The sequence below is a fragment of the Pleurodeles waltl genome, chromosome 4_1 (genome assembly GCF_031143425.1).
Source record: "Pleurodeles waltl isolate 20211129_DDA chromosome 4_1, aPleWal1.hap1.20221129, whole genome shotgun sequence".
Classification (NCBI taxonomy): Eukaryota; Metazoa; Chordata; class Amphibia; order Caudata; family Salamandridae; genus Pleurodeles; species Pleurodeles waltl.
The window spans coordinates 409,443,943-409,456,809 of NC_090442.1; the positions used below are offsets into that span (position 1 = coordinate 409,443,943).

General features: G+C 43.7%; 1 protein-coding gene across 9 annotated transcripts in view; it reads left to right on the top strand.

Moving 5' to 3' along the window:
• Positions 1-12,867, top strand: part of PPFIBP1 (PPFIA binding protein 1) — a 736,231-nt gene that overhangs the window by 255,583 nt on the left and 467,781 nt on the right. For all 9 annotated transcript variants that reach the window (XM_069228637.1, XM_069228638.1, XM_069228632.1 and 6 more), the window contains exon 8: positions 9,773-9,881. In XM_069228637.1, coding sequence (XP_069084738.1) covers positions 9,773-9,881 — 109 coding nt within the window. The remainder of the gene's footprint in view (positions 1-9,772; positions 9,882-12,867) is intronic.

A 12,867-nucleotide genomic window follows, 5' to 3' on the forward strand; every position in this document is an offset into this window, starting at 1 on the left:
TCCCTGTGCAGAACCTACACCAGAGGAGCTGGAAGCAGACACTGCTGAGCTTTTGGGTGAAGGGGGGCCTGCCAGAGAGGAGCTGAGTGTGGCACAGCAAACCTGTCCCACATTAGAGGGTCTCAGACAGCAAGCTGTCAAACAGGCTAATGGGGATGTCAGTGACTCACACAGAGTTTACTGGGAGGACAACCTCTTGTACACTGAGCAAAGGGATCCTAAACCTGGAGCTGCCAGGAGATTAGTGATTCCTCAGGAGTACAGAAAGTTCCTCCTAACACTGGCACATGACATTCCCTTAGCTGGGCACCTGGGTCAAATGAAAACTTGGGACAGATTGGTACCACTGTTTCATTGGCCTAGGATGTCTGAGGACACAAAAGATTTTTGTAAGTCCTGTGAAACCTGTCAAGCCAGTGGCAAGACAGGTGGCACTCCAAAGGCACCCCTTATCCCACTGCCTGTGGTTGGGGTTCCCTTTGAAAGGGTAGGGGTTGACATAGTTGGCCCCCTTGACCCTCCTACTGCTTCAGGCAATAGGTTTATCTTGGTGGTAGTGGACCATGCCACAAGATATCCTGAAGCTATTCCTTTAAGGACCACTACAGCTCCTGCAGTGGCAAAGGCCCTCCTGGGAATATTTTCCAGGGTGGGCTTCCCAAAGGAAGTAGTATCAGACAGAGGAAGCAATTTCATGTCTGCATACTTAAAGGCCATGTGGAAGGAGTGTGGTGTAACTTACAAGTTCACAACACCCTATCATCCACAAACAAATGGACTGGTGGAGAGATTTAATAAAACTCTCAAAGGCATGATTATGGGACTCCCTGAAAAACTCCGCAGGAGATGGGATATCCTTCTACCATGCCTCCTTTTTGCCTACAGGGAGGTACCCCAGAAAGGAGTGGGCTTCAGCCCCTTTGAACTTCTTTTTGGACACCCTGTTAGGGGTCCACTCACACTTGTAAAGGAGGGTTGGGAACAACCTTTAAAAGCTCCTAAGCAGGATATTGTGGACTATGTACTTGGCCTCAGATCAAGGATGGCTGAGTACATGAAAAAGGCCAGTAAAAACCTTCAGGCCAGCCAAGAGCTCCAGAAGCAATGGCATGATCAGAAGGCTGTTTTGGTTCAGTACCAACCAGGGCAGAAAGTGTGGGTCTTGGAGCCTGTGGCCCCAAGAGCACTCCAAGATAAATGGAGTGGTCCACACACAATTGTTGAAAAGAAGGGTGAAGTCACCTACTTGGTTGACTTAGGCACTGCCAGGAGTCCCCTTAGGGTGCTCCATGTCAACCGCCTGAAACCCTACTATGACAGGGCTGATCTCACCCTGCTCATGGCAACAGATGAGGGACAGGAAGAAGACAGTGATCCTCTACCTGATCTCTTCTCTTCCACAGAACAAGATGCTCTTGTGGAAGGGGTAGTTTTGGCTGATTGTCTTACTGCTGAGCAGAAAGATAATTGCATAAATCTCCTAGGACAATTTTCAGAACTCTTCTCCATTGTGCCAGGCACCACTTCTTGGTGTGAGCACACTATAGATACTGGAGACAGTTTACCTGTCAAAAGTAAGATCTATAGGCAGCCTGACCATGTCAGGGACTGCATAAAGCAAGAAGTTCAGAAGATGTTGGAACTAGGAGTGGTTGAGCACTCTGACAGTCCATGGGCTTCTCCTGTGGTACTGGTACCAAAACCCAATTCTAAAGATGGAAAGAAGGAAATGAGGTTTTGTGTAGACTATAGAGGTCTCAACTTGGTAACCAAAACAGATGCTCACCCTATACCCAGGGCAGATGAGCTAATAGATACACTGGCATCTGCCAAGTATCTAAGCACTTTTGATTTGACTGCAGGGTATTGGCAGATCAAAATGTCAGAAGATGCTAAACCTAAGACTGCATTTTCTACCATTGGAGGACATTACCAGTTTACTGTAATGCCTTTTGGTTTGAAAAATGCACCTGCCACTTTTCAGAGGTTGGTGAACACAGTCCTGCAAGGGCTGGAAGCTTTCAGTGCAGCATATTTGGATGATATAGCTGTCTTTAGCTCCAGCTGGGATGATCACCTGGTCCACCTTTGGAAAGTTTTGGAGGCCCTGCAAAAGGCAGGCCTCACTATCAAGGCTTCAAAGTGCCAGATAGGGCAGGGTAAAGTGGTTTATCTGGGACACCTTGTTGGTGGGGAACAGATTGCACCACTTCAGGGGAAAATCCAAACTATTATTGATTGGATTCCCCCTACCACTCAGACTCAGGTGAGAGCCTTCCTAGGCCTCACTGGGTATTACAGGAGGTTCATTAAGAACTATGGCTCCATTGCAGCCCCTCTTAATGACCTCACATCCAAGAAAATGCCTAAAAAGGTATTATGGACAGCAAACTGTCAGAAAGCTTTTGAGGAGCTGAAGCAGGCCATGTGCTCTGCACCTGTCCTGAAAAGCCCTTGTTACTCTAAAAAATTCTATGTCCAAACTGATGCATCTGAATTAGGAGTAGGGGCAGTCCTATCACAACTTAATTCTGAGGGCCAGGATCAACCTGTTGCTTTTATTAGTAGAAGGTTGACCCCTAGAGAAAAGCGTTGGTCTGCCATTGAGAGGGAGGCCTTTGCTGTGGTCTGGGCTCTGAAGAAGTTGAGGCCATACCTGTTTGGCACTCACTTCATTGTTCAGACAGACCACAAACCTCTACTTTGGCTAAAACAAATGAAAGGTGAAAATCCTAAATTGTTGAGGTGGTCCATATCCCTACAGGGAATGGACTATACAGTGGAACATAGACCTGGGAGTAGCCACTCCAATGCAGATGGACTCTCCAGATATTTCCACTTAGACAATGAAGACTCATCAGGTAATGGCTAGTCTTATTGTCCTTCGTTTGGGGGGGGGTTGTGTAGGAAAGTACCATCTTACCTGGCATGTTACCCCCATTTTTCACTGTATATATGTTGTTTTAGTTGTATGTGTCACTGGGACCCTGGTAACCCAGGGCCCCAGTGCTCATAAGTGTGCCTGTATGTGTTACCTGTGTAGTGACTAACTGTCTCACTGAGGCTCTGCTAATCAGAACCTCAGTGGTTATGCTCTCTCATTTCTTTCCAAATTGTCACTGACAGGCTAGTGACCATTTTTACCAATTTACATTGGCTTACTGGAACACCCTTATAATCCCCTAGTATATGGTACTGAGGTACCCAGGGTATTGGGGTTCCAGGAGATCCCTATGGGCTGCAGCATTTCTTTTGCCACCCATAGGGAGCTCTGACAATTCTTACACAGGCCTGCCACTGCAGCCTGAGTGAAATAACGTCCACGTTATTTCACAGCCATTTTACACTGCACTTAAGTAACTTATAAGTCACCTATATGTCTAACCTTTACCTGGTAAAGGTTAGGTGCAAAGTTACTTAGTGTGAGGGCACCCTGGCACTAGCCAAGGTGCCCCCACATTGTTCAGAGCCAATTCACTGAACTTTGTGAGTGCGGGGACACCATTACACGCGTGCACTACATATAGGTCACTACCTATATGTAGCTTCACCATGGTAACTCCGAATATGGCCATGTAACATGTCTATGATCATGGAATTGCCCCCTCTATGCCATCCTGGCATTGTTGGGACAACTCCATGATCCCAGTGGTCTGTAGCACAGACCCTGGTACTGCCAGACTGCCCTTCCTGGGGTTTCTCTGCAGCTGCTGCTGCTGCCAACCCCTCAGACAGGCAGCTGCCCTCCTGGGGTCCAGCCAGGCCTGGCCCAGGATGGCAGAACAAAGAACTTCCTCTGAGAGAGGGTGTGACACCCTCTCCCTTTGGAAAATGGTGTGAAGGCAGGGGAGGAGTAGCCTCCCCCAGCCTCTGGAAATGCTTTGTTGGGCACAGAGGTGCCCAATTCTGCATAAGCCAGTCTACACCGGTTCAGGGACCCCTTAGCCCCTGCTCTGGCGCGAAACTGGACAAAGGAAAGGGGAGTGACCACTCCCCTGACCTGCACCTCCCCTGGGAGGTGTCCAGAGCTCCTCCAGTGTGCTCCAGACCTCTGCCATCTTGGAAACAGAGGTGCTGCTGGCACACTGGACTGCTCTGAGTGGCCAGTGCCACCAGGTGACGTCAGAGACTCCTTGTGATAGGCTCCTTCAGGTGTTAGTAGCCTTTCCTCTCTCCTAGGTAGCCAAACCCTCTTTTCTGGCTATTTAGGGTCTCTGTCTCTGGGGAAACTTTAGATAACGAATGCATGAGCTCAGCCGAGTTCCTCTGCATCTCCCTCTTCACCTTCTGATAAGGAATCGACCGCTGACCGCGCTGGAAGCCTGCAAACCTGCAACATAGTAGCAAAGACGACTACTGCAACTCTGTAACGCTGATCCTGCCGCCTTCTCGACTGTTTTCCTGCTTGTGCATGCTGTGGGGGTAGTCTGCCTCCTCTCTGCACCAGAAGCTCCGAAGAAATCTCCCGTGGGTCGACGGAATCTTCCCCCTGCAACCGCAGGCACCAAAAAGCTGCATCTCCGGTCCCTTGGGTCTCCTCTCAGCACGACGAGCGAGGTCCCTCGAATCCAGCGACACCGTCCAAGTGACCCCCACAGTCCAGTGACTCTTCAGCCCAAGTTTGGTGGAGGTAAGTCCTTGCCTCACCTCGCTGGGCTGCATTGCTGGGAACCGCGACTTTGCAAGCTTCTCCGGCCCCTGTGCACTTCCGGCGGAAATCCTGTGTGCACAGCCAAGCCTGGGTCCACGGCACTCTAACCTGCATTGCACGACTTTCTAAGTTGGTCTCCGGCGACGTGGGACTCCTTTGTGCAACTTCGGCGAGCACCGTTTCACGCATCCTCGTAGTGCCTGTTTCTGGCACTTCTCCGGGTGCTACCTGCTTCAGTGAGGGCTCTTTGTCTTGCTCGACGTCCCCTCTCTCTGCAGGTCCAATTTGCGACCTTCTGGTCCCTCCTGGGCCCCAGCAGCGTCCAAAAACGCCAAACGCACGATTTGCGTGTAGCAAGGCTTGTTGGCGTCCATCCGGCGGGAAAACACTTTTGCACGACTCTCCAAGGCGTGGGGGATCCATCCTCCAAAGGGGAAGTCTCTAGCCCTTGTCGTTCCTGCAGTATTCACAGTTCTTCAGCCTAGAAAGAGCTTCTTTGCACCAACCGCTGGCATTTCTTGGGCATCTGCCCATCTCCGAGCTGCTTGTGACTTTTGGACTTGGTCCCCTTGTTCCACAGGTACCTTCAGACAGGAATCCATCGTTGTTGCATTGCTGATTTGTGTTTTCCTTGCATTCTCCCTCTAACACGACTATTTTGTCCTTAGGGGAACTTTGGTGCACTTTGCACTCACTTTTCAGGGTCTTGGGGAGGGTTATTTTTCTAACTCTCACTATTTTCTAATAGTCCCAGCGACCCTCTACAAGGTCACATAGGTTTGGGGTCCATTCGTGGTTCACATTCCACTTTTGGAGTATATGGTTTGTGTTGCCCCTATCCCTATGTTTCCCCATTGCATCCTATTGTAACTATACATTGTTTGCACTGTTTTCTAAGACTATACTGCATATTTTTGCTATTGTGTATATATATCTTGTGTATATTTCCTATCCTCTCACTGAGGGTACACTCTAAGATACTTTGGCATATTGTCATAAAAATAAAGTACCTTTATTTTTAGTATAACTGTGTATTGTGTTTTCTTATGATATTGTGCATATGACACTAAGTGGTACTGTAGTAGCTTCACACGTCTCCTAGTTCAGCCTGAGCTGCTTTGCTAAGCTACCATTATCTATCAGCCTAAGCTGCTAGACACCCTATACACTAATAAGGGATAACTGGGCCTGGTGCAAGGTGCAAGTACCCCTTGGTACTCACTACAAGCCAGTCCAGCCTCCTACATGGAGCACACAGATCGGAAGCCTGAAAATGCAGCTCATAGTATTCTTGCAAGATGGAAAAGATTACAAATAACTAGTTGGTCATTGGCAGCCTTAGATAGCCCTAGCCCCATTTTGCAAAATAAAATTGCATTCAATAAAATTCGGTGTGCTTTTACCGAATATATCTTTGTACATTCCTGTTAAGGAATCACAAATTGGGAATCGTTAAATGTTGCAGTTTCGACTCCTTAACATAAATGTTTGTGCATAAAAGCCATAATGTTTGTTTAGACGTGATTTGTGTGCCTTGCCCCAGTTTGTTGTTCCCTACGTACAGCAATGTCTAAGGCGCAGTCCTGACAACTCCTTAACTCTAAACTGACCTCCTCACCTCCAAATAGACGTGTCATGACCATGTTGATTCTTTCATTCATCCTCATTGTAATAATTCTACCTGACTGGCCGAGGTCACATCATGCTTAATATTCCTCAAGGATGTGTTAAATGTTACAGGGAGTTAAAAATATGCTCTTCTAATTGCTGGATAGAAAGATCTACCCGTGTGAGTTGTTGGCACTAGACAGGAGATTCACTCTTGTACCATTTTATTCTTTGGGGCCCTTAACTTGACGATACAATGTATTCGCATTGATTGCTGAATAAATTGTCCACCAAAGCAACTTCCAAAAATACTCTTAACACATCCGTGTTTAATAACTGAACGTAAACATGTTAATTCGATAAGGCACATATGCTCCTTAGGCAGACTGGGAGCACAATGGGATATTAATCATTTGATTCTGACTATTTGACTACAGTCATCTTTAAACACCTTGGTACGTGTGGCTTGTTTCTTCCTTCGCTGACATCTTGCCTCCTACTTCTGAGCCAAAGCATTACATTTCACAAACATCAGCCACTGCTTACTCAACTCTGTTTTTCTGACTTTGGGGTAAATGATGGAATCTCTCTCTCCTCACCCTTTTTCCTAAAACCTTATTCCACCTCTGCATATTTGTCTGACGACCTACAAGGATATAACAAGAGATATGGTTATTTCATTTTATTGTGGGTATTTATTTTAAACCTAACCTACATTCTAGAAGTATCAGTACACTTTATATAGTAGGTGTGCAGACTTTACAATAACACAAAATACATGCAAGAAGCACTTTAGAATATTGATGCCATTATGTAATAATTCAAAAGAATGGGGTATATCCCTGTCTGGATCAAATTCAAATTCTGCACAATGCCATAAAAATATCAGAACTAAAAATATTGTAACATAATTAGAAGGGATGACTTGTATTTGCCCTTGAACTCTGACTGAAGCATATACCTGTCCACCCACTGAAAGCCTGTCTTCCTTATAACTATTTACTTGTTTGCATTTCTTATGTTTCTAGTCTTACTTCTTTTCTCTTTAGTTTTCTTTCACTCTTCCTTCTTTGTTACCAGCCTCTAATGGCCAAACTTTCTAGCATGAAAATCAAACTGGGTCAGATGCAGTATGAGAAGCAGCGGATGGAACTAAAATCGCAATCCTTGAAGGTGTAGTAGAGTCCTGGCTAACGTGTGTCTTTTGGTTACTGTGACATTGCCTGGTGCCAGCCAGCGGTTTCTTCTGTTGGTGTACATGTCCAGCCTGATCCAGAAACCATCTCAGTATGCTTAAGTCTTGCTCATAAATCCATGTACTTACGTTTTAAATTCCGAGTGCGAAGTGTGCTTGGGTTTGTGATTATGGAATTTTGTTTTCAGAAATCAATGCCTGTTTTAAGCTTTTAATCCCAGTATTGATCTTGGCATGACATAAGCATGAAGATATGTTCAGTTACAGTTGATCTCTCGAAGAAATGTGTGCCAGAAAATATTTTCTTAACTCAAGAAACGTCCTTTAAAACAAAAGTACCAATTTTTGTTCTACAATATGTTTTTGTTTTTAATTTGTGAGAGGTCACTATTCTATGTAGACGTAGTCTTACTAAAGTTCTACCTGTAAAGAGTGCCCTCCCCTCTAATTGACCAGACAATATGTGTACTTAAAATGTTTTCAGAACTAGGTTATGTTGTCATTAGTCTCGAACATTTCGAGCAGTTCTCATCAGAGTAGGACACGGTAAGCAGGAAACATGCGAAATACCTTTAAGTAAATTGATTCGCACCTTTCACCGTGTTTGTATATAACTTAGGATATTTGACGAGTTACTTATTATTTTTGTGACTTCCCTGCACTGTCTTTTTGTTAGATTGTTGTTTAAAGCGCACCAAGGGCTATATTTTATGGGGTTTGCTTTTGAACGTGGATTGTACTGATCATAGTTTGCATCTCTGTCCTGCAGCAGTGGCAATGCCCCTCAGCATCAGGCCTCTCTCTCTAGCGAGGCAATAATAGCCAGCTGTCTAGGGAATCACTGGGCAGGGGGGCACCAGACTGTCACTCGTGGCATTTAATGTGCCCCCCTGGAAGTGGGCTGCACATTACTACTTTGTCTACGGCACCAGAAGTTCTTGCACCAGCCCTGTTAAGCCTGTTTGTTGCCTGAGACCATTGTACCATATTTGCTTTCACAACGACTAGCGGCTATTTATTAATCCAGACGAAGGCTATTTATGACAAGTTTCCCTGCTTACCACGTGCTGGGAACTGCTGTTTACGAGGCACTGTGCTTGGTGATGCCCAGAGCCGACGGTGCAAAGGGATGTATCGTGTTGCCCTTGTCCAAGTTAGTACATGCACCCGCTGTGTGGAAAGACGAGATTGACACAATGAAAACCGAGAGGGGCGATTCTGCCAAATAGCTCTACGACACGCTGAGCAGCTGTATTGTGTTTTTATTTCGGGGCGAATGGTGTTCTCCTTGGTAGAACAGGAGCACGTATGTGGGCAGCATGTAGGAAATTTATTTTTTTATTCAATAAGGTGATCCCACAAAAGAGATTTTATTTAGTGTTTTGGACACTCATTTTGGCTTAACAGCAATGAGTTTGGCAAAGGCTTGTTGTCAAGCCGAAATGCTTCACAATAACACTTCTTGACTATAATCTGGATATCCAGGAGTGCCAACTTGAACCTCTTTTGTGGGGATCGTACGAGACATAAGGAAATGGCTCTTCACCAGCAGCTAAACATAGGTGCTTGTAGGTGGAAGCGGCCGCTCTGTGCAGAATCCGAGGTGTGTATACATTGTTTTTTTTTTTTTTTTTTTTTTTTTTTTTTTTAGGTTAACCTGTGTCGCTTTTATCCATCGCCAGCAAAGGGGAGTGAAATAGTTCACAGTAACTTAGATGAAAGACGATGTTATATTCGTACTTTGATCGAACAGTGGCAGGGAGTTCCACTTTACAGTATCAGTGGTGGTTCTTTGGCCGCATAGGTCACACCCTTGGCTGTGATGATTGTGAACAGTACGTCTGTAACACATTGAGCGTTGTGTTATACTTAACACGTATTTCCTTTCTGGCATCCCCTAAAGACTAGTGTCAAGAAGTAATAATTTCATAATCCGATGAGGGAGCTTCTATGTTATTCTATTTCTTCCTTATTTAAAGATGATCATTTTTTAAGGTATGCTTTGACCTCCGCAGCTTTTATTCTTGCTGCACCACCATTCATTTTGACGATTAGATGTTGTATGGAAGGTGTGCACTTTTGAATGCTTTGCAGTGGCCTTTCCCTTTGTTCCTCTGCATGCTGTTCCTGCTTGAAAAATGCTCGAATCTTTCATTCCATTTGTAGAACAAAATGTATTGTTTATTGGTATGTAAAGTTTTTTTTTTTTTTTTTTTATGGCACCACTCAGCATGTTTGTTGATTTCTCGTTCGTTTTGTATTGTTAAATTAAAAGTAGTTTCCCCAAATTGTGTTTAATGCAGTTTATTTACATATAGGATGAACTTGCTTCACTAAAAGACCAACTTGAGCAGAAAGAAGCAGAGGTGAAGAGGCTACAGGAAAGGATAACTGGCAAAGTTGAAGGGGGAGATCTAATCGAGAAAGGTAAAACACTTAAATACATTTGTGGTTCTTTTACATTTTTTTTTTTATATGACCTCTTAGGTTGAACAGGTCATTTTTTGCAAGTTATGTTTCCAGATGATAACCATTATCGCACTGTGAAGTACGCCTTTTACCTTTGAAGAACTTTTTTAATTTTAAACTAAATTAATGGCATGCAAACACATGCAGTATCTGTTGAAATGTCGATTGTTGGAACTCTTCAGCAATATGTTGCAACAAAGCTATCCTTTCATTTGAAAACATTTGCATCAAGTTTTCATTCTAATCCTAGAAAGCGGAGTCTATGCTCCTTCTGTTACATATTTCTGGAAAGAACATAACCTAGCTTGTATTTGAAAAGTTCACGTTCACAAAGCAGAGCATTGTGCTGCTGTGCTGAAATAACATGGTTATAGTTACCCAACTCGGTGTTACTCATTTTTTCAACCTTTAGGATAGGTTGAAGGGTGTAAGGCTGAGTGGACCTGCCAGGATGCGAACCTGTGACCATGAGGTGAAACATAGATCACAGAAATGAATGCAGTAGTCCTCTGAATCCCCAGGCCTAGCTACTGTCTAGGGCCAGTTCCACATTTATGCTTAATAGTTAAAATTGGGTGGGCATGTGAATAGATATTACATACCCAAAAGTTCAGCATTTTTGCAGTTTCATTAATCAAATGGTGTAAGTTATTGGATGGTGGGCTGCAAGACAAAATATGACCATTTCTATTATCTTATTCTGGTATCTTCTACGGCTGCCTAAGAGCAATTGTGTTTTCTGTAAGCTGTTTATTATCCACATCTTCCAGGCATGCTAGTATAGAGTTGGCATTTTGGATCACCTGGTTGAAGATAGCAAACATTCTGGTGACGGACATTAAAGTCTTGAGTAGACCTCCTTGACTAACAGTGTGTTTTTGTCTCCTAGACCAAAATATTCTTTGTGCTCCTAGTCACAGTTCTGTGTGTTGCCAGAGAAATGACTGGGAAGAAAAGTAGGCAGAGAAAAACTCTAAGCCAGAAGCAACCCATGCCATCTGATTTATGTCCTTTTTACATCCATCGTTGGGCAAATCTCACTTGTATGCTGTGCAGGCCTGGTGACTTGGGGCCAGGGCAATTGAGAATATTAGTCCTGTCCAGGCTAGGTTCAGAACCTGAACTGTTGCCTGTGTAAAGCTTGCTAAACAATTTACAAATATCAGCTTCCTGTTGAGTTGCATTTTGTCCCTTTCTAAGTATATTTGTGGTGATACGTGTACAGATTTTAAAATGTCATATAATGTGAAGCAAAATATCTATCATGATTTTTCACAGAGAGGTGAATGCTAGCAGCCAAACCCCTTGTCTCACAGTATATAGATGCGTGAGTGTTAGGCAAGCACAAAAGTAATTGACCCTAGGGAAATGAGGAAGTAAAGAGTAGGTAATAACAACACTGGGCCTCATAAGACATCATCCCGTACCTCAGTCCATCTCAAGCAATACCACCATCTAGGTATGCCATTTTGCAACAAATGGTGTATTTTATATGAATTGGCACACTTTTATAGATTACAATAACTGTATGTGCTCACCACTGTAGGCTAGTTGGACAATGTAATCCGGAGGATTAGATGGACAATCTCAATGACGATGACTAGCTAGAAGATAGAATAAGTAGAAAGTACTACCAGAAATAGTCTGAAGACTTAAGGCAGAAGGAAGGGAAGTACCCAAAGGAACAACAAACAAAACAGATGCATGCTAAGATAGGCCTTCTGCGAGCTGGGATGCTGAGAAACTTCTGCAAGCATACAATTGTCAGGGCACTGGAGGATATGCTACCAGTTCTGGTCTTGACTTGGTAGTTCCTGTCAGAAATCTAGGTGCCATCATAGAAAAAGAAGGCATTCCTGCTTAATGACAGTGCTACCATCTTGGCTTCAGAAATAAGCCCAGATGATTATCAGTGACTATAGGCTTCGAACTGTGCATGAAACCCGCGTTTGCTATATCTTCATTGATCTAGTGGCGACCAAAGGCACCATCCTCAGTGGCCATGCCAGAAAACACCAACTTTACAGTAGAGGTTTATCTTTTATACTGCTCTTATATGGAACTTTGACAATTTAGCTGACTGCACACTCTCATTGTTTCTGCCAATATTTTATTTCCTTCTTTTCTCTTATCCTCACATTTTGGTACAACAGTTAATTTATCTCCTCACTGAGTAAGTTAGATTTTAAAGTGATGCTATACCTGGTCACTGTGTCATTTTACTTGGCCTAAAAGTCATTACATATTTCAACTTAGGGTATAAATCCTGTAGTCTTATGCAGTGAGTGGTCTGTTTACTTTTGTAAGCCCCAAAACAGTACTTTCCTTCTCTCTACAGGAATGATTTTCATTTCTGTAGTATGGCTTTGCGATTCATCTATTTAATAACAATAAATTAGCCGCAGTATTGTGTTTTTACCATTTTGGGTATTGTCCAGACTGTTTTTCTGTTTAGCAACTCATGCTTCCAGTGACAGTGAGCCTTCTATTTAAGATAAGCTTACCTGATTCTGCTAGCCCTGTCACTTATGACGTTTGCACAGGACATCAGCCTTGAATATGGGAAACTCTTAGATTCCTACTCCTAGATCTGTTGTAATCTGAAATAGTTGTGAGATTATGCTTAAGTCAACATGATTTTGAAATCATCCCAGACCATCGCTGTATCTTGCTAGAGCAGTGGCAAGTCCCAAATATTCAAAGTTCTTTTGAATTTGCTTAATGGTTTTATATTAACATAGTTAATCGAGGAAAGCATCACTTAAGTGATCTTCTCACTATGTACTCCAACTTTAGGGGCCTACGGTTCCCTGCCACTCTTTAATTTATACCAAACTTTATATATATTTCAAATGCCACTGACTTTAGTTAGTTAGTGAATGGTACAGACCCAGTGTCCTTGCAAAGCTGTTCTTACTCAATTAGCAAACTGTGCTGACAACAT